This window comes from Chamaea fasciata, unplaced genomic scaffold (genome assembly GCF_029207755.1).
Source record: "Chamaea fasciata isolate MVZ Bird 193981 ecotype frontalis unplaced genomic scaffold, bChaFas1.0.hap1 SCAF_1, whole genome shotgun sequence".
In the NCBI taxonomy this organism is placed as follows: Eukaryota; Metazoa; Chordata; class Aves; order Passeriformes; family Sylviidae; genus Chamaea; species Chamaea fasciata.
In genome coordinates this window covers 73,287,353-73,308,729 of record NW_027094086.1, presented here as the reverse complement: position 1 = coordinate 73,308,729, position 21,377 = coordinate 73,287,353, and the positions used below count along the sequence as shown (strand labels likewise).

The following is a 21,377-nucleotide window of genomic DNA, read 5'->3' as shown; positions in this document are numbered from 1 at the left end:
TTTTTTTTTTTTTTTTTTTTGTTTTTTTTTTTTGTGCCAACTTTCTTGGTCATCAAGTCTGTTCAGGGGGCTTCCCATTCTGCAGTGTTATTTGCGGGCATGCTCTAGACTCTTCAAACATTGTAAAGAGTTTATAAAGCCTAAAAATCAAAATAATGGATGAAAAAAATTCATGTGGATAAACTTAAAATGATACATATATGGAGAACTAGAGTAAAACGACATCCCAGATTCACACAGGAATCTAATTTGGGATTTTCTACTTTTTGTGGGGCTCGGGCTGTGTGCATAAGCCCATATCAAAAGGAGTGAGGAGACAAGAACCTACAATTCCCGTTAGGAGTACAGCACTCTTCGAGAAAAAACTCAGGAAATGTTTGATTGTCATGCTCATCTTTGGCTGTGGGAGGTGCATCCGGATGTTTTAAAAAAGCAGATGTCCTTATCTCAGTGGATCCCTACTTCAGCGTGCAGTGAACAAGTGAGGAGATGCTGTGCTCGTCTGCCAACCCCTTATTTAAGGGGTACAGCCATGGAAAGAACCCTCCCAGTTGTTGCTGTCTTGGTTCCCTACCTGCCAGACATTGCGTCTCTGAAGGTCAGGCTGGAGGCATATTGCAGAGTGTTGGATGGGGCTTGGAAGAACACATTCCGCTGTCTGGCTCTAAAAAACAGGAGAGATGTGAGGCAAAGAGGATCTGTGCAATTCAGTATGATATATGTAAGCTCCTTAACTGCAGGAATTAGTGAGGAAACAGATTAGTCCTGAGATTACACCAATACCAGAACTGTCTAGCCTCCTTCAGGTTGAGAGCCATGGGAGACATGAAGAGTAGTCAGCATGAATCAGCCTGCAATTTAAATTTAAAGTAGTAGTTACAGAGAGTCTATTTTGGCAAGAACCTTAGTGGATTATTTGCTTCAGAACTCTTAGGGCTGTGCTTTTGCCTTGCTATTTCTGTTCTTGTAATGATCATGTGTCCTCAGGTGTTTCTGCCATTGACCTCATCTCTTTCATTACAAACTTACTTTTCCTCTGGTTACTGTTGGTGGTATAGGGAGGAATTATTCAGTCATGGTGTGGTTGGGGTTTGACTCTGGCAAGCAGCTAAGCCTTCACCCACTTTCTTGGTAACCCACTACAGCAGGATGGTGGGAGAGAATTGGACAGGCGCAAGTGAGGAGTAAACCTCCAGTGAGTCAAGATAAAGACAACTTAATAAGTAAAAGGGAAAAGAAAGTAACAAATGATGCAAAAGCACTCACCACCATCAGACTGATGCCCTGTCAGTCACCAAGCAACAGCTACTTTGAAGAAACTGCCCCCAGTTTAGATGCTAAGCATGACATTGTATGGTATGGAGTATGCCTTTGGCCTGTTGGTGTCAGCTGTCCTGGCTGTGTCCCCTCCCTGTCTTGCTGAGGGGCAGAGTGAGAAACAGAGGAGGCTCAATTCTGTGCAGGCACTATTCAGCGGTAGCTGAAACACTGTGTTTTAATCACAGTATTACCATATGAGCTTCTATAAAGAAAATTAACTCCATTCCAACATGAACAAAACATAATGTCACTTAATTTTTTAGTTCACCCCAAGGCAGTAAAGGACCAATTTAATGAAGAAAAAAAACCAAACCAAGCAAACAAAAACAAAAACAAAAACAAAAAAAAAAAAAAAAAAAAAAAAAAACCCACAAAAAAACCCAAAACAAAACCAAAACAAAAAAAAACAAAACCAAAAAAACCCACAAAGGGACCCTTCACATTATATTAGTATCACCACTCCTATGGTGTCTACATAATACAAGATTTTAAGAATTCATTGTAAGGACTGTTTCTGACTTTTGTTTCTAGATTTGCATTTTGCTCTCTGTGCTTGAGAATATTGGCATTGTCACTGAAGTAAGAACTCCTGTTCCCTCAGTAACAGAAGCAAACAATATCCTCTCATTGAATTGCATGAATAAAACAAATTTTCTTGATTTCTGAATAGATTTTTCAGCAAAACTGAAATCAATTTTTGTAAATCCTCATACTGAGTTCTCTAAAATACTGAGAGGAGGATGAATTTTTTACTGGTTTCTCTATGTGACTGTGTTACTAAATCCAACTGAAATATTTTCCTAAGGATTTTAGGAGGTTGCTCAGTTCTCAGATGGTTCATGCTAGCTGGTTAGGGTAAATCCTTACATATTAGGATGGTGGTTTCAGGACCAATGAAACAGGAAGAAGCAGCATGTGGTTTATCTGTTCTGATTAATCACTTGTTCAGTTGCTATGATATATTGACAGAGAAGGGGGTTGGGGGCAGTGAACTGACACAGCTCTCTGGCTTTGTGGTTTGGGTCTGATCTTTAAATCTTCATGCACTGGTCAGCAGTGGTTCTGGCTCTGGTTTGAGAGAAAAAAACAACAATCAAGGATGTACAATTAGACTGGCTTTGGCTTTTTTTCCATTTGCCTTTGGGCCAAATGCTGTACCTTTTTCCTCATAAGCACTTCTGAGTTATTCTGCTAAAATAATTGGAAATGCTTTAGAATTTTTGTTTCATTTTAAGGAGACAGGCTGTGTAAGTAATTCAAAGTACTTAAACTCATAAACATTATAGCAAAAAAATAAAACTGCCTTTCTTTATGACATATTACTTGAGCAAAAAAATACTTAGCAGGATCATATTGAACTAAAAAGTTTGGAATCATTGCAGATGGCTTAAGCACTAATCTAGACTTCAGGTTTCATATGGCTTCCAGTGTTCTTACACTGGTTAATGTAGATAGTGGCAGGAAAATATTTGATACAGCCTCAGACCTCAGGCTCTTGTGCACGTAAGACCCTTCATTTTGCTTTCTCTTTGCAGAACAGGAAAATGGAGATATTTTAATCAAGATTCAGGGCAGAAGTAGAGAGTTCCTGAAGAAGAAACTTTTTTGTCTTGAGCTGTAGTCTTTGGAATTTTTCAGGAAATGCCTTTTTGAGTCAGACATCTTGTGGAAGAGAAGGAATTTTTAGGTATTTCATATTTATCTATCAGACTTTAGAATAGGCTAAGTCAATGAAAATATTGGAGGAAGTTTTCCGGTATAGTTTCTCTTCTGTCAGGTTTTAGAACAGAGTTGTCTTTATCTGTTACTGTGACAGTGGGGACTTTTTAATTCATCTACTACACTTCTGCGAAGAGCAGGCAGGAAAAAAGAGAAATTTTATGGTTTAACAAACCTGAACCTCAACTTTGCCTGAATTTTAAACCAGAGAGGTTTTTTTCACACTCTTAGAGGCCCTAAATACTTATACAGCATGGTTGAAATAACTGAGTGCCACAAGCCAAAGTCACAAAAGAAGACAAAAGCCAAGCTCATCTGTCTTAGTGAGCTGGGAGATGGATAAGTCTATGAACAAAGAACAATCCCAGAAAGACTACAGAGCCCTTGCTCTTTGGAAAGCCCTTGTGATGTGTTAGCTAGAATAAGAAGAGTGCTGGCTGATCCCACATATCCCTGATCCCTAATTGAGCCTAAGCCCTTCCAAAGGTCTTTAAGATATCGTGTCTCCTTTAATTAATCTGTTTTCCTGCCTTAGTAATTTCAACATAGGAGATCTCTGCTTTAGGATGTTGTGATAACTACTTAGGCAATCAGAAGACATTTTTGCCTTCAAGCTATTTGGCAGGTTCTGGCAGCTTTTCTTATCTTACTGTTGACTCAAGAGATTATCAACCTATTTTTAAGAACACTTACCCAGACACAAATTGTACCAGGCTTGTCAGCTAAGATAGGACAGTAACAGAAATCTGTGATTTCAAAGGGGTTTTGTGCAGGAGGAGGGAGGGCCCATATTTACTGTCTCTCTACCCTGTTTCACTGTCACACAGCTGAAGGATTCAGATTCATGGCAGAAAAAATCTAATGCAGCATTAGTATGTATATGTCCTGCTGTATAGAGCCAATGCTATCTCAGCCTTCACTCACCTCCATAATTTGAGATTACTGAAGGTATAATGGGTCGTTTTTCTACTGGAAGTGATTCCTTGCATATCTAAATTCTCAAGCAGAGCCAATTTCTACTTCCTCCAGTTGGAATTTTATTCCAAAAGTCTAATGCAAACATACTTTTTAGTCCACCAGTTGTATGTGATAATATTTCAATTGATTTTACAATAGTTTATAGTGAGAGTTACTATTTTGGGTATTTTTTTCCCATCCATATCTGCACTTAATATGACTTGTGATAGATATAATAATTAGCAAGAATGACCAGGCCTATTTAATTCTGTGTTGTTCTGGCTCATCATATACATCCACTGAATTCTTAGCTTATCAGAGTGACTCAGTGAACGTCACAAAATCTTGTGTGTTTCATGTTCACAGATACAATGCCAAATCTATGTCTTTTTTTTTTTTTTTTTTTTTTTTTTTTTTTTTTTTTTGGCTTCTTACAGTTGTTAGAAGCTGGTATGTTGGAGCTGTTGACAACTGTAGTTTTTCAAATAGCAACTGTTGTTTGAGTATGCTTGGAGAAATAGATATTTCAAGTGGAAATAGTGCAATCATTATGTAGAACATTAGAGTAATTTATGCATTTATTTTTTAATTACAAACAGGTAGGTACAGGATCAGTGTTAGCCCTTCTGACATCATGATATTACTTTAGATATCATAAACAGTAAATTTAAGTGTGGGAATAATTTTAGGTAAAGAAAAGGAAAAATTAAATTATTTTTATTTTAAATTCCTCATGTTTTTGAAACAGTAGAAAAAAGGTAAGAGCAATTCTAATAGAAATGCCTATTATTAAATGCTATAATTAATGCTAGACATTAATCTCTACAAAGCACGTCTAAGGTAGAGGAAAGAAAGCAAAAAGCTTTTCTTGATGCATAATTGCATATTGGAATATTTTAAGTGACTGGTTCTTATCCAAGGCTACTTCAGTATCATTTGTGGCTTTCCAGATGAGCTCAGTAACATGCCAGATTTGATTACTGTGCAGTAAAGACAGCATGACTTACACTTTTATAATGAATGCACTCACTGATTAATGGTTCATTGTACAGGAAGAACTCACTGCCAAGTACGTGTTTCTAACTGCAATATCTTTTTATAAAAGAAAGATATTTGGATTTTCTGATTCCCATGGTTTGTTGCAGTTGCCAGTGTAGTAGCTGACTTGGCTTTTGCCATAGATTCTCAGACATTGTGGAACTGGTTGGTTTGTTTTGGGGTTTTTTAACCTATATGCACTTTTTACCCATGAAAGGGTGATAAATGCTGTATAAACAGCTTTAATAAAGTGACTTTTAAAGGAACTTCAATCTAAGACTCAAAACTAAAGTCTGCCTCTTTAAACAACGTTGTCTCCTTTAAGCACTGATGCTACAACTTCTTCAGTTCTAGATTTTTTTTTCTGTGAATGAAGCTTGGTTATTTCTGATGTGGAGAAGAATAAGATCAGTGAAAGGCACATGTAACTACCCCATCTGAGAAAGAGCAGAAAGTGGCAACATGTAATTAGAGAACTGTGCCACCGAACTGCTTTCACCAATGACATCGTCGTGGCTATACTTGTTTAGTTTCCTGTTTAATAAATCTCTGCACATGACCTATGCAAAGTGTCTGTGCAAAACTAAACTTTTAAGTGAAACCTCAACATCTGCCATTGCCATTTTCATATGCATTTTAAAATCCTATAAATATCTTGTTTTATCAAAGGATTTATTTATGGTGTAGAATGTACCTGTGCCCTTGAGTTTAGCCTGAACAGACTTCTGCAGTTTGACCTTGGAACTAGGTTGGTTATGTTACCTCAGATGAGGCATGAAACCCTCCTACAAGGCACGGTCTCTGCTGTCCAGCATCCACTACCATCCCGAGGGTCACAGAAGGAATGTGGTCATGCCGCCTTCTATGTCCCAGTTCTGAATGTAATGCTATAACTGTTGCCAGATGCTTGTGTGATCTACTGATAAAAATTTCGATCACAGAGGTACGAACTGATGGTCCTCTGAGATCACTGAGTCCAACCATTAAGCTAGCACTGTGTGTTCACCACTGAACCACATCCTTAAGCACCACAACTACACGTGTTTTTAACACTTCCAGGGATGATGATTTGAGTTCCTTGGGCAGCCTGTTCCAGTGCTTGACCAGCCTTTTGGTGGAGAAATTCTATCCAGTCTAAACCTCTCCTGGCACTGCTTGAGGCTGTTTCCTCCTGTATCAAATGGTACCTGGGAGAAGAGACCAAGCCTGACTTCATTTCAGGTGGTTGTAGAGAATTACAAGGTCTTGGATGAGCCACCTTTTCTCCAGGTTAAACAACCCCAGTTCCCTCAGCTCCTCTGGACTTGCTCCAGCACCTCAATGTCCTTCTTGCTGTGAGTGGCCCAGAACTGAACGCAGGATTCGTGCTGCCCTCCCCAATGCCCAGTACAGGGTGACAATCACTGCCCTGGTCCTGCTGGGCACACCATTGCTGATACAAGCCAGGATGCCATTGGCCTTCTTGGACACCTGGGTGCACGTGGATCACGTTTGGATGGCTTCCAGGTCCATTTCTGCCGGGCAGTTTTCTACTGGGCTTCCTCCTTACATTATCCCTGTTCCAACATGGGGCCTTCCCAGGGGCCGCAGGAAAGCGCTGCCCCACCGGGGTCCCTCCCAGGCCGCAGGGCCATCCCTGCCGGGTCTCTGCTGCCCCCGTCCCTGCTCCCGCTGTCCCCTCGGAGCTGGCAGGGCTGTTTGTGGCTGGGTTCCCCTGGCTCAGCCCTGGCTTTCGGGCAGTGTTTTGCCCTCCCTTGCCCAGGCTTTCCCCGGGGCTCTCGCCCGCCCGCCCGTGGCTGGGGCCGCTGCCGCCGCTGGGGCCGGTCCGGGCAGCCCCAGCCGCTCGCAGAGCAACACCCGGACCCTGCACCCAGGTGGGGTGAGGATCTTGTTTGGATTTACTGGGATTTTGAGTTTTTTCGTTAAATTGAGATAAAGTTTTTAAACGCTGTTAGAAGGATAGGAAAAAAAAATGTAAAGGGTCAAACTCCAGACAGAATTTTGCCAGTGCTTTAGAACACGGGAACTCATGAATTATTTATGTCTGGCTTCCCAGTATCCTCCCAAAAGGCTGGTAGTATTTTCCCTGTTCATCTGTCTATAATCATCTAAGATTTTAATTCGGTTCTCTCAGGAGCGTGTATATGCTCTGACTTACAGAATTTCATCTGTGTTTTTGTGGCACAGATAGAATATAGTGTTGCTGTTGTGGAAATTAAATGCAGCCAATTTACTTCTAGTGGTTTCTCGGCTTTGGTGTACTCTGTTAAGCTGCTTAGCTTTTATTTTTCTTCTGGTACTCCCTCTAATTTTCCCTTTGGTTTTGGTGCTAAGTTCCCGGGAGTGTGGGTGAAAAGGCTATCAGCCAACTTACTTTATGAGGAAAAATGAAAAGAATTGGGGTGGGGGTTTTTTGGGAAGGGAAGCCAGAGAAGAAGGAAAGGTGCCATGGTCATTATCATTTAGTGGGAAAATGCTTTTTTTGAAGACAACTGATGGAATTATTAGGTTTTTTGTGCCCATGCTGAACATTGGAGGAAACAGGGAGATTAAATGTATTATATTAAAAAGCAAAGCAAGTTTTCTACTGATAAGGCCAGTGCAGCCTGGAGCAGAGGGAGGTGCCTAAGAGAGGCTGCAGTGAAAGGGGCTGTGCAGGACTGGTTCTGTGTGTTAAATATGTGGAATGACAGGAAAAAATTCTGCCTTGTCTAGAGATTTGGTAGTGGGCTAGGGGTGCAGAGGCTCATTTCAGCCATATTTTTTGTAATTCTAAAGTACTAGCAGCTTTAAGTCCCACTGAAACCTGAGAATATCCAATTTCTTATGCTGAAGACTGAGCTAGATTAAAAGTTCATCTCTGAACAGATTTGCAAATGTGAGTGCTTGCTATGTTGATGTTTGCTGTTGAAACATTGTTTCATGTTGCTGAATCATGGGTGGGGTTTTTTGGGGGGGTTTTTTGTTGTTTTTTTTTTTTTAATCTAACTATCTTCAGTACAGCAGTGTTTCTGTTGCTTGTGAAAATTCATTCTGTGTTTCCTTTGACTATGGTATTTCTCATACAAATGTAAGTAATGAAAAAATAATTGTTAGAGTCTATAACATTAACAGTTCGCCTGGATATCACAAAGCTGTAGATACAGGGATATTGGCCTACTAAGCATTATCGGCCGCAATCTTTCCCCTTTTAGAACTGTAGTAATAAACTGAACTCATGTGATAGATGTTTGAAATTACATTCTCTGTCCAGAAGAAATATTTTGATAGGGGCACAAAACATTCCTTTTAATGTCAGAGATATTTATTTTGATTTCTCTGTTTCTAGATGAAGAGGACATGTGTAGTATGCCTTTTTTATAGTTTTCTGCCCCCCTCTTTTAATATCAATATTAAAAAAAATATATAGAAAGATGCAATGGTTGCAGAATGTCAGCTACTGTCCAGATATTGAGTCTACTTGAAGCAAGTACAATTTATGGCAGTAGTTGATTGTGGAATCAGATTTTTTTTCCATTTAAACTGATGCTTGCAAATGTGGATTGCTAAAGCAGCTATTGAAGTGTTTTTTTGGTGAAAACAAAGAGGTTAAAAAACTTATGGCCTAAAAATTAAAATTTACTGAAATTGAATTTAGCCCAAGAAGAAGCTAACGATAGCAGCAGGCAGTTGCTGCCTGTGTCTCATGGATGTAATTGTTTTGAACTCCCATGAACTGTTGTTGTCGTGCCAGTAGCATCTTTTTGGTCACAGAGCAGCTTCCCCGTCGGTCATGCAGCCTCGCAGTCCCTCTCAAAAAACACTTTGAATATTCCGGAGCGTTTGTGCTAGGGCAAGCATTTTGTGTAGCTCTGGACTCCCAGTCTCGTTCACTTTGCTGGGTTTTACCTCCTCGGGCGGGTGTTGATGGAACAGGCGATTCCGCAGAGGTTCCCGCCGCGGCGCTCGGGCAGCCCTGGGGATGAGCGGAGCGGACAAAGCGGCTTTTCCCGGGGCGCTTCCTCAGCGCTGCGGGGAAAGCGGGATCCCCCACCGGAGCTGCTCTCAGCCAGGGCGCCTGGGGACATTTCACCAGCCGCCTCATTCACAGCTCTGGTGTTTCTTGCCAGCCCAGGGCAGGGTCGGGGTGCAGTTCTTTGAGCCTCATGCTGTTGTAATTCCTTCCATGCGTCTCCACGGTGAGCTGGCCGGAGCAGGAAGCATGGCTTCCCGGCACCTGGAGCGAGTGTGTGCGAGGGAGGTAGGGCTGCTGCGCTTGGCCTTCCTCATGTGCTTGGATCCCGTGGTACTTGTGATAGAAGAAGGCAGGTATGTCCCCCAAGGTTTTCTGGTTTAACTTCAAATAGTGTTTGTGTCTGGAGCAAGGACATTACCAGAGCCAAAGATTCGGTATTTACCATTGTCATTAAGATTTGCTTATAAAAAGTAAGCTGTATGAAAATATGTAGCTTCTTTAATTAAAATTATATATAATCACAGTCTTGAATATATAAAGTAATCTAGCCTGAAATTTAGGGAGATTATTCTTCTAAAAAATAACTGTATTTTTTATGAATAATGATGTTTTCTGTTTTTGTCTTGCCTATGTATGCCAGTGTCTTGAGCTTCAGGAAGCTTTGGAAAAATGCTACCCAGCTGGGCTGTGTCTTCTTGGGCAGCACTGAGGCTTCAGAGACAAAGCTTTATAGAATGTCATCTTCCCTTCTTTTAGAACTCTAATTTCCATGGCAGACTGATGCAGGGATGCTTGGTCTGGGTATTGAATTTTAGGTTGGCTTTTACCAGCTACGCTTTCCTACTGTTTTCAGTCTTCTCACTTCTTCCAGAAAAAGCTTTATTATACATTTTAGCAGAATAGAGCCAAGGCAGGAGTTTTGCTTCTGATTCAGGTGGTGACTGCTCTGAATATCCCCACTGCTCTTTAGGAGGCCCGTCCAGCTGGCAGCCTGTGGGCCTCTTCTCGTGCACAGAATAACTCTGGCCAGCACCCACATGAACATGATTTTATCCTATCGTGCCTGCACATAACCATGCAAGCTGCCACTCTGCTCCTTTACTTCTGGGATGTGACACAACATGTCTGCCTCTGGAGATGTGCCTGTGGTGACATTTAAACAGAGATACTGCACTGCAGCTTATCCTTCGGAAAGATTCCACAGTCACACTACTGTTTTGCCCTCTGAATGCTAAGAAATGCCCTCAAATGCTAAGATTCTTCTTTTGGTTTTGTTTTGGGGGTTTTTTGGTGGTTTGTTGGGGTGTTTTTGTTTGTTTGTTTGTTTGTTTGTTTTCTCAGAGGTCTCAAAATCGGCTTAACAACTAGTGTGCTGTTTTTCATTAAAATACTCAGATATAATGTTGTCAAAATCACCTTCTAGACTAGAAGAAAGGGTGTGAAAGTTACCTAGGCTTGAAATATAATACATGTTAAACAAACATGTGTGTTAGCAAGTAAACACTAGATAGTTTGTATTTCTCTCATGTATCATTTGTTGGTTTTCTGTTTGAAAGTGTTTCATGATTCATTACTTTCATGATACTATAATTTTATGCTGCATGCTGCCACTGGAATATTATACAAAAATCACAGCTATAAATTATTTGAATCCTCTCAAATGTACTGATGGTAACTATTTCAGAGTAAAGCTGGGAGATAAATTAATTTTTTTATTAATTCAAAATTTTATGTTTTAAGTAAGTGATATATTCTACAGTACAGACCAGAAGCATATTCTATATTTTTTACCTTAAAGGAATGTTATTATTCTTGTATGTATATGAGTCTGATATTTATCAGGCTTATGATAACAAATCCAATCTTTTTTTCATTTTTCCATGAACTGCAGAAACTATGCCTGTTCCAGACCAGCCCTCGTCTTCTGACAAGACAAGTTCCCTAAGTCCTGTGTTGAACACATCCAATGGTGATGGATCTGAAACTGAGACAACCTCTGCCATTCTAGCTTCAGTCAAAGAGCAGGTAGGCAAGTGATGTAACATCTGTAACTGGAAAATGTTGATTTTCTATGATTTACTGAGGTTTTTTTACAAATGTTTCATAGCTGGTGTCTGAATAATTTAGTTCACAAATGCATATTGCATAGGATGTTCACCATTTCTTCATTTCTTAGTATACTTCGGTAAGCTTTCCTACAGTAAATTTAATATAATTTAATTGAATTACTCATTTTATTCTCCACTTTCACTCTTTACTGTGGATGGTAGTTTTCTGATATCTCTCCTTTTATTGTTGGCAGTCTGCCTGTGGAGTTACAGTATACAGGCATGGCATGTAATAGTTATAAAATGAATTGTGGAGAAGATGTGTTATTGTAGAATTTTTAAAGGATTAGTAAGAGCCCTAGGATATTAAAATTTATAAACATGTTTTTGGGGGTTTTGTGTAAAACCTGATGTGAGATCATTTCAGGGCAAAACTGGGTATGGATAGAGGCCCTCAGTTTTGAATGATTAAAACCAAAATATTAGAAAATTGAACAGAAAAGGTCTTCAGTGTGATGGTCTGTCTGCTTGATAATAACAAGTCAGGTTTGGACATTTTAATGTAAATTTTTGTGGGCTGAATGTCAGAGATTTTGCTTTTAAAGTCTTTTTGTATATTAGGAGGTGGTTAATATTTCAGTTAGTGCAAACAACTGGTCTCTGTCACTACCTCCTATTGGTTCAACAGCATCAACAGGAATTCCAAAGACAGACATTAAAATCAGCTACTTTTAGGCAGGTTGTTTTTTTTTTTTGCTGACGGTGTGACAATTGGTTCTTCCTTTATCAAGTACTGATCTTTCCCTGCCAGAGACGTTCACTGCTACTTGATTTAAATTTAAGCATGAATTCAGCTTATGATATCTCTCAGCAATGGATTGATAATAGCTCTTGAAGTCATAGAGATTTTATAAAAAATATGACATTACTCTTCATTGTTTTTTTTTTGCTGTATGTGCCAGTTCTCTCTTTTGGGTGTTAGAGGTCAGTCGTATTTTCGGTTCTGAAAGGAGGAGCGTAAAAAAGAAATGTTATAATGTGGAGTTTTGCTTGAGATTTATGGTACATCATTGGAATTGAAAATTGCCCATGGTTTAGATGTTTGTATTCTCTCCCATGTCAATAATTTTCTTGGGCATGTACCAGTGTTTCAGCCTGTGTCACTGCATTATTTTGTAGAAAAATACCTGCCTTTGTTTTTGATTCTCTGATAGTGAAAAAGTGTACACAGAAGATATATCTGCCTGTTGGAGTGTGGATCACAGTATGGAATAGTGACAAGAGCTTCTCTGTTGTTTGGTGCTGTGGTGTTCACTAGTTTATACCTGGTTAGGTGTTTTACAAACGAACCTCCCACCCCTATAAATCAATTAATTAAGTACCAGAGGGAATTGTTGCTGAATCCACTAGATGAAAAGGATTTCAAGTGGTAATACATTACCAAAGTTATTTCTGATTCCTGTGAACCACAGCAGAAAGGAGCCTGTAATAAAGTAGTTCTGCATTCACTTATCACCCAGAACAGCCTAGCCAGCTAACCTAAGGTACTGCTGACTAAAAGATAATGTCTTGAACTATTGTGATACAAGGTACCAAAATTTAACAGGTATTCTCTAAAGGATACATGTTTCTTGACAGGTGTCTCTATTCAGATCTGTCTTGTAGCTGGAAGACTGTACTAAGCTCAAAAACATGCCATAATAATAATAAAACCACAAAAACAATAACAAACCAAAAAAGCCCAACCAAACACCCAAACCCCCCTGCCCCCCCAACAACAAAAAAAACCCAAAAAAATCCCAACCACCCAAACCTGCTTTCGGTCCTTTTCCCCACAAGATTATGTGTTTTGACACACTTCCATTATTTAATGTTCTGTTGGAAAAATTCTGGGTAATGCCACAACCTTGTGCTTCAGACAGATGAAGTACATTGTATTGATTCTCCATTATGGGACTAATGAAGTTAAGTTTCCAACTGACTGTTCAAATGGGTAGCCACCTGCTTTTTAGAAGAAAGAAATGTCTGGTATGTGATTTTGCTCTATATGCTCTTTGATTTGTAGCTAAAAATATAACTAGAGTTAAACAGATACAATTGTTTGAAAGTTCTGCTAATATAGAGAAATTAAGGTGTTTTTCAACTTATCAATCATAATTAAGTTGGTTTTCAACAAGTCTATTACATCTTCTTCTTCTGTGCCAATGCTTAGCTTTAAAAGGTTTCCTTGCATTTTTTTTTTCTCTTGGAACACTTGGGGTAACTTGATGTGTTACTTCTCATAAAATAGATAGAACATTGTCACTGAGCGATGGCAACAGAGTAAACTATGGTACCTATGATACTGAAAAAGTAATAGGTGTTTGGAATCTTTGAAAAGGGCAGGATACATGAATGGCACAGAGAAGTAGTAATAAATGTTGTATTTATTTGCTCTACTTAAATCTCCTATGTGAAACTTAAATGATATATTCAGAAAATTTAAAGTTTTGCTGGGCTTAGTTTGGAGAACGCATATCACTGTGCTGTCACATTGTGAGGGACTGATTTATTGGGTCTAAAAAGTTTATTGGGGCAAAAAATTGTGCTCAATATGTCAGATGTAAAGTGACATGCATGAGTGTCATGATTCAATCAGAAGATTTATCCACATGCTTTTCAAGCTGAGAATTTCTGTCAAAAGAGAAATAGAAACCTGTATTTTTCTGTTGGGGAGTTAGGTTCATTTTGAGAAATGCAAATGTGGAATTCTTTGCTTTAAAATATAGGCCATTTCATTTGTGCTTTTTGTCTTGGTTTAGGAAGACAGGTATCTGCTAGGTAAAATTACAATCAGAGGCTCTTTGGCAAAGATTTGGGAAATAGGAATAGCAGTTCTTTACTAGTATGTAATACAAAGCAAACAAACACAGAAAAAACTCCCCCCCCCACCAAACAACTACAGCATTAATGACAAACGACAACAGTACCAAGAACTTTGAGGGCTTTTTTTCACAAAACCCAGGGCAGTTTGGTTTCGGTGTTCTTGCAGGATCTTCAGAGCACCAAGCTGGAACAGTGGAAAAGTCTCGGGCTGGTAGCTGGGATGGCAGGGTGTCCCGGCAGGCAGGGGCAGGATGTCCCGGCAGCGCAGGGGGTGCAGGGTCACGCTGCAGCAAGAGGAGCAGCGCCGAAGAAGCTCGAAGGCGAGGCAGAAAAGCGGCCCAGCCTCCGCAAGTGGCAGAGAAAAACTCAGGATTTAGGTCGAACTGGTGATAGTAGATTTCCCAGGACTGGATCTCTTTGGCCACAGTGAAACTCTTCCAGCCAGCAACAGCCGTTCTCTGCTCGGTGTGCTTTGCGGCAGCTGAGCTCTTCGAGGAGCGGCAGACACGCGTCTCCCCGAACGCCGGAAACCGAAAAGCACGCAGCTGCCTCAAGCTTTGTCTTTTACTTGCGTTATCTCCCCCTTCCACTTTTTGTCTACCTCTTTGTTTCGGTTAAGTACTCTCAAGTATCCAACACTTGGTCTCAACTTGTGGGGAAAAAAATTCTTTAGAGAAAAAAAAGGAACAAACCTAACCCCCAACACTTTTCCTCTGGACAAGTGTGCTGATTCACTTTTGGGTTTCAGACTTTACAGATGCTATTCAGAAGTGATAGATATGGAACATGAATTTATTCTTTATCCCTTGCTGCTTACTTTCTTAAGGTTAGACAGCACTGCTGCAGGCAAGGTCAGAATCCTTCACCATGTGTCTAAGAAACCATGAGATACCAGGCAGTGACCTTTGGCTTAGCTGTTTTTGAGCAGTCCTGATGAAGAGAAACAGTAAATAACTTCTGTGAAAATGAAAGCTGTTGTTTTGGGGGGTTTTTGTGTGGTTTTTGTTTGCTTGTGTTTTTTTAGACAGATTCTCTCAAATTCTTTAAAGAGAAATCAACCAATAAAGACATAATTTCAGTTTTCCATGCTGTATAAAATGTGTGAAGAAGGAACTCTTTTCTTTCTTATGTTATACTGGCAAACACCTTTGGCCCACTGCTTCATAGGTTTTAGAAAACATAAGGCCATTTCTCTTTGTGCTTTGTCATCTGGTTTTGTGTCTGTAAGTATGGGAAAAATTCTTCAACAAAAAAAATGAGATGTCAGGACTCCTAATTTGTGAGCATATATGTGATAGATGCAACCACTTCTGCAGAAAGTATGATGCACTTCTGATTGGGAATTGCCACCTGCAAAAGAGACTTCTAAGCCCACTTGTTAAAAACCATCCTGGGAAGGGAGCTATTGATGATGCTCTTTTGAAGGTGGAAATAGCTGCTGGGGAGCCTTTTGAGTAAATATGTAATGAGGCTGTTGCTCTTCCTGGAAGTCTCCAGGCATACGTGGTTCACAGTACTTTGGTTCTTGGCATACAGAAAACTGCTCCCTTGGAAGCTGAGGAGGATTGTAGTGACCTAGCAGAGGCTTGTTTTGGCAGATTTTATTTTTATAGAAACACTTGGAAAAGATGAGATAATATCAATTTCCTAGGAGTAAGATCCCTCTTGAAGTATGGACAGCTATTTTCAACTCAGAAATAGTATAATACATCTCTTTTATTTTCCTTGTGGCTCTAGATTCCTTTAACATCTTCATAGTAGACTGTTTCAAAGAACAGCTTTCACTTTTGGAAAACTTATGCAAAGAACAAGTTGTGACAATGTTTAATATTACTTTTGAATCTTTTTTATACATGCCTATTTCGAATAAGGATATTTGCTTCCAGTTGCCTGTCTTCATTTCACCCTTTCAATAAAAACATTTAGACTAATCCTTTTGAAATATTTCTCACACTGTTCATGTAAGTATTGGTTGATATGTTCTTTAAACCATACTGCTGATTCCAGACAATACAGAAATCCAGCTTTTAGCCAAAGCTGGTTGCTTTTGGTTTGGATTTTTTGGGTTGGGTTGTTTGGCTTGTAAAATGCATTTTTTTTCCTAAAGTGGCTTATGTTGCTTTTAATATCTACTATGTTATTCCACTAGAAAGCTAATTGTTTTTCAAGAAATTATGATTTGAAACTATATTAAAATCACATACAGGGCAATAATTACAAAATGTTCTTATTCATGTCAGTATTAAATAAGAGCAATATAGACTTTTGCATTAGGTGTTAGTACACTTTGGAAACACGTTTATGTATGCCATACACATCTTGTATAGGTACATGTAAGTAAAACTGCAGATAAAAATGGCAGAAGTTTGAAGATTTTTTTTCTTTGCTCTGTCAGGTTGTGTTCCTCCTGTCTTTATACCATGATTGAAGTTTTAGAAAAAAAATCACGTATCAAAATGGATGTCTCAATTCAGACTATTTTTTAAGGCCTTAAGTCCAGAAGAGATGTGAAATCATCTAGTCTGACCAGCAGATCATGACATTTCATAGAGTCATCCAAGTTTTGGGCCCCTAAATCTGATTACAGGATTACAATATGCACTGTTTTCCCTAATATAATGCATGTCATATTGTAATATGTAATATTCACCAAAATAAAACCCAATTCTTGCCTTATGGGTACTAGTAATTACTCTAGTAGTATCAAGTGTTCAGCAGGTTTTCTAAATAGGTTCAATTATGATATATTCATGTCTTGCTTCCCCTCAAACAGCAGGCTCCATTTCTGCCTTTAAAAGTCCTAGTGGCTCTATTTCAAACCCATGCTAATAATATTCCAGCAATAGATATTTCTTTCATAATGTCTCTTAAGTAGCATTTCAATATATTCACTTCCTTAGTTATAGAAGTCCCTTGTTTCCAGTTGGGTTTTAAAATATTCCAGAGAGATATTCCTCTTCTATTTTCATTAATATATTGATTTAAAACATGGCCTGGACCCAGCTGTACGATATGCTCTAGAAGAGCACAGGTCTGTACAGTGGATATGCTTCTAAATTGCTGAATGGACCAACACATTATTGAAATACGAAGCCTCAGAGTACAGCTGGTGCTTCCCATGTACATCTTCAGGTTGATGGGAATTGCTTTTGAGATGTAAAACTCTGCTACTGGAAATGGCAAGGTGAGTGGAGAAGTTTTGAAGAAAACCATCACATTGCCTGTTGAAGAGGGAAATCATTTGATATAGTTACTATCCACCCTGCTCTGTGAGATTCTCAGGTTCTTAATTTAGTCTGGGACTGCTTTCACGCAGTTCTTTGGAGCAACCGTGAGTGTATTTGTGTTGTGCTCCACAGGAGCAAGACTGGACACCTAGACAAGCAATAGTTATTCCTGTTCAGAACCCTGTAGCTCTTGACATCCTGCCAAAGTCACAGTAGCCATAGTAGATGCAGTATGAAGAAACTAAAAATTGTTTCACTGATAAAAGGCTGCAGTGATACTCCAAAACATTTTTGGGAGAGTTTGAAATGAGCTGGAAGAGGAAATGTTTCTGTGGAGATTTAGTGTGATCGAAGAGTATTGATGCAATATATCCTCCCAGCAAAACCATCTTTGAAGACAGGGAAGAAAATGCTAATTATCAGAATAAAATTAGAGTCAAATATGATACTATTTTGATTTTAAATAATGTTGAAAAATTAGTATTTCAAAGCCAGGAATTTCAGAGGAGCTGGGTAGAATGCCACTTAGACACAGCTCAGTCTAATGCTAATTTAAAGCATTAATAAAGGCCATCATAAAGAAAGGCAAAGTATTCTTTCTTATCAGGCAGCCAGTAAATGAACATACTTTTGGTAATCCAAAAGCACTTCTGCCTTATCTTATTTTTTTGTCAGTAGTGGAATAATTTCAAACTTGGAGTAAAAATACCCTATGAAAGTAATAATATTGATCTCAATGCCAACATAATTTAAATTTTACGATATTACATCTCTAACATTTTAAAATATTACATTTATAACTTTTTAAGATCGTTGATTACTTTCTCTCTAGTATCGTTCATTAGGGCTTTTCTAAGCATAAAGTATTTTCACTCCTAAACCAGACTTGTTTTAACCAATTTACTGGAAGAGAGTCTTTATTTCACCTCAAAGTCACTTGAGAGGGAGATCTGAGCTTAAAAAACTTACAAGAAGCTAGCCGAGTTGTGCCTTTTCCAGTTCTGATTCATCTGCCTCTGTTGTCCTGGCAAACAGGACAGCCTTATGGGGAATGCTGCTTGAGTAGGTTGAAAATACAAAAGGTGAGATGACAGCTTTGGGTTATTGGAGGTTGAGTGTGTTGCTTTCCCTTTTGGTGAAGGGCAGTTGGGTCAATGTGTCAACTTGTTTGCAAAGTATGGGGCTGTTTAGCATGGCTGTTGTAAACATATATTTTAGGCCATGAGTTTAATCATCTTTCCTGTAATATTTGGAATTATTTAGAAAGTCCCAACTGGACAGGCCTATATAATTGTACAGGGAGGTGGAAGTTTTGGGTGTGACTCCCACAGCTCTGCCCCACTTCCTTCTCTAAAAGCAAGTTGCAGGCTTTATGAGACTGAATTATCTAACCTGTTTTCATCATTTTTCCGTTTCTACACCTGAATTAGGCAATATCCATCAACAGTAATTTTCATTTGCATGGAGAATATTTGAGGCTGGATTTCCATGTCTTTCGAAACCACCACACCTCTTCTACAGAGAAAATCAGGTGCTTTTAAAAGGCAAAACTCTGAAGGCTTCAGTTAGTGATAGTGATTTCATTTCTTCTGTCTTCTTGGGGAACGAAAAAACCCACTAAAGAGCACTTTCCAGATTCCACAGTGACCCATTTCCTTTAACTTGTCTTGCCAGTTTTTTTTCATGCAGCTTGCTCTTAAAACTTAAATTTTAAATGGGATTTTTTGAAGGAGATTTGATATTTGTAATTACTTTAGCAATTTTTGTTCCTTGTATGTAATTTTGAAAACTTTATTACTTCTATTGTGTTTCCCCATCTCTTTTCTGTGTTTTCTCACATGATATTATTTTCTACTCCTGATCCATTTACTGCTAAATGAAACTTTATCTTCATGTGGGTAGTTTAAATCTTTTATATTTCTAGGTAAAACTACTTTAGGGGTAAGCTGAATTCTATGCATGTTATGTTTTGATAAAATAATTTACAATTTAGTTTGTCCCCTACATGAAAACTGGAACCCAGTGAATGCTAAACTAAGTTTAAACTTAAGTCTACTCCGGAGTTAGGGTACATTACTACCAAAATAACCTTGACCTAGGCTGTGAGTTACAGAGTTATCGTAAGAATAAACCAGTTTAGAATAACATAATAAATTGATTTCAGCATGTGGAACATGTACTGTTCTTTTTTTCCTCCTCTGAGGTGAAAATGTGTTTATCTCTGAAATTTCTGGTGAATTCTAGTTGCTTCTGATGAGGATCTTTCCAGTGTAAAGGGGTAAAAGGCCAGCAAAAGCACATTATTCTTAAAAAAAAAAAAAAAAAAAAAACAACAAAAAAAGACTTTGAAGATTCATAGTAAAGTTCTAGACAAATTAATTGCTTAATTCATAATTCTTTTCCTCAGTGTTAAAATTGCATTTTGGGTAAAACATCCCTCACTTTGTTTTGGAGGAAGGCTTTAGCTGTATAACCTATAACATGCTTGATAGGGGAGCCAGACTTTTTGTGGGGGTTCCTTGCTACTCTTTATGAATGAGTTTTCTTTTTCTATGCAAAGAGCAAATCCAAATCCTGATGCCCAAAGAGGTTTTTCTCCTTTTCATTTTCTAATAGGTTTCATTGTAAATTTTTTAAGGGGCAGCTATGAGATGATATAGCAGCTTAAATTATTTTTCTTGTTGAGACCTTGTCATAGTGCAATGCTTTTTGACCATGTTCTTTTAGATACATAAAGAGTCGAGGACTTTTTGATATATAGTTAGAAGTTTAATTATTTTCATGTTACGTGCCGTTACAGGGGATTTTGATTTGAAAGTGATACAACAATTCACTCAAATCACAACTGAGTTAATGAAGTGCAGCAGTTGCACCATGCAGTTGATACAACAGAAATGGAATTTAATTATTTAGAACGAGCTCAGCACCATAGTGCTGAGCATCTCCCAGTCCCCAGAAAGGAATGTGTTTGTTGAAGTCATTTGAAGGCCACAACTCTCTCTCAGAAAAGAGTTACTTGGTTCATTAAGAGTTCCATATAATTCACATAAAGCTATCCAGCAAGCTCCCCAGTGGGGACTGTATTCCTTCCTCCATCACCCTCTGAGTCCAATATCATGAGCTGTCCTGCATGCCTGGAGCTCAAGACTGGCAACCGCAGGGGAGTGAGGCATTTCTCCCAGGAGATGTATCCCAGCTCAGCCCTCTTGCCTGCAGTCTGCTGTTGAACTGGGACTTCATCAGTCACTCATGGTCGGTGGAATCACAGCAGGCAAAATCATTTGCTGAGGGCATGGCTGGGCTCTGCAGAAGCGCATAGAACAATAATCTAAACACCTATTACAGTTATATAAGTAAAAGATACCCTTGATTAGAGTTATAGGGTGATAATTTATAAGCAGATCCAGTACATACAGAAGTTTTGTTATTTTAACCAGAAGCTAAAACTAACTCAACCCCTGAAACCAGTTTTGTTTTGCTCTGGGTCTACATTCCTTTCATTCAGGGACAGGCACTTAGGCAAACAGTAGAAATACTTTGCTGATACAGTCAGTTTGTCTAAAACAAAGGCACCCTTGGGTTTCCCTTGGCAGGGAGATGAGTCTGTCTTCCTTTTCAACGTTTGTGATTAATCATGCCATTATTCTCCCCTGAGCCTTCAGGTCATGTAGCCTCTATTTGTCTCTTCAGAGCATTCCTTCATTGTGGATGTCCAAGAGAGTGTGTAGGGGGCTGTGTGGGGAGGGGGTGTCTTTGATCTGTTAAAGCTCTTTGGCTCCTTATTTTACAACACCTGATTGGAGAATCTTGTTTTGTCCTGTGCAGAAATTTATCTTTTTGTGTAATAATCCCTTGTGACACCAACTTTTGTAAACAAAAACCTGCCACTGGTTATCTACTCGACAACATACAGAATAAAACTTCTGTTTCTATTAGTATTCCCTCAGTTTCTTCAGTCTAGATTGTAACACAGCAAATGGCTATTTGTAGTCTATTTCCTTAGTTGCTTCAAAATGTGAGCTGTACTTCTCAAATTTCATCTCTGTCCCTTTAGTTGCCACAATTTTTTTTTCCCTGGACTTCTCAAAAAGCATTGTTCGTTACATTTTTCAGACAGTCCCATGTCTTTTGTATTACTTGCTCCTGTCTTTTGAGCTTTCTTACTTGGATTTCTAGTGCCCTCCAACATAATGATCTGAGTAATCTGGAATGACATTTTGCTGTTCAGTGTGGTATTCCATCACTCTA

The 21,377-nt window shown here is 38.9% G+C and overlaps 1 protein-coding gene across 4 annotated transcripts in view; it reads left to right on the top strand.

Annotated features, from left to right (window-relative positions):
- The window catches only part of CTNND2 (catenin delta 2), a 640,488-nt gene that overhangs the window by 110,569 nt on the left and 508,542 nt on the right, over positions 1–21,377 (top strand). For all 4 annotated transcript variants that reach the window (XM_066186189.1, XM_066186180.1, XM_066186212.1 and 1 more), the window contains exon 2: positions 10,881–11,014. In XM_066186189.1, coding sequence (XP_066042286.1) covers positions 10,881–11,014 — 134 coding nt within the window. The remainder of the gene's footprint in view (positions 1–10,880; positions 11,015–21,377) is intronic.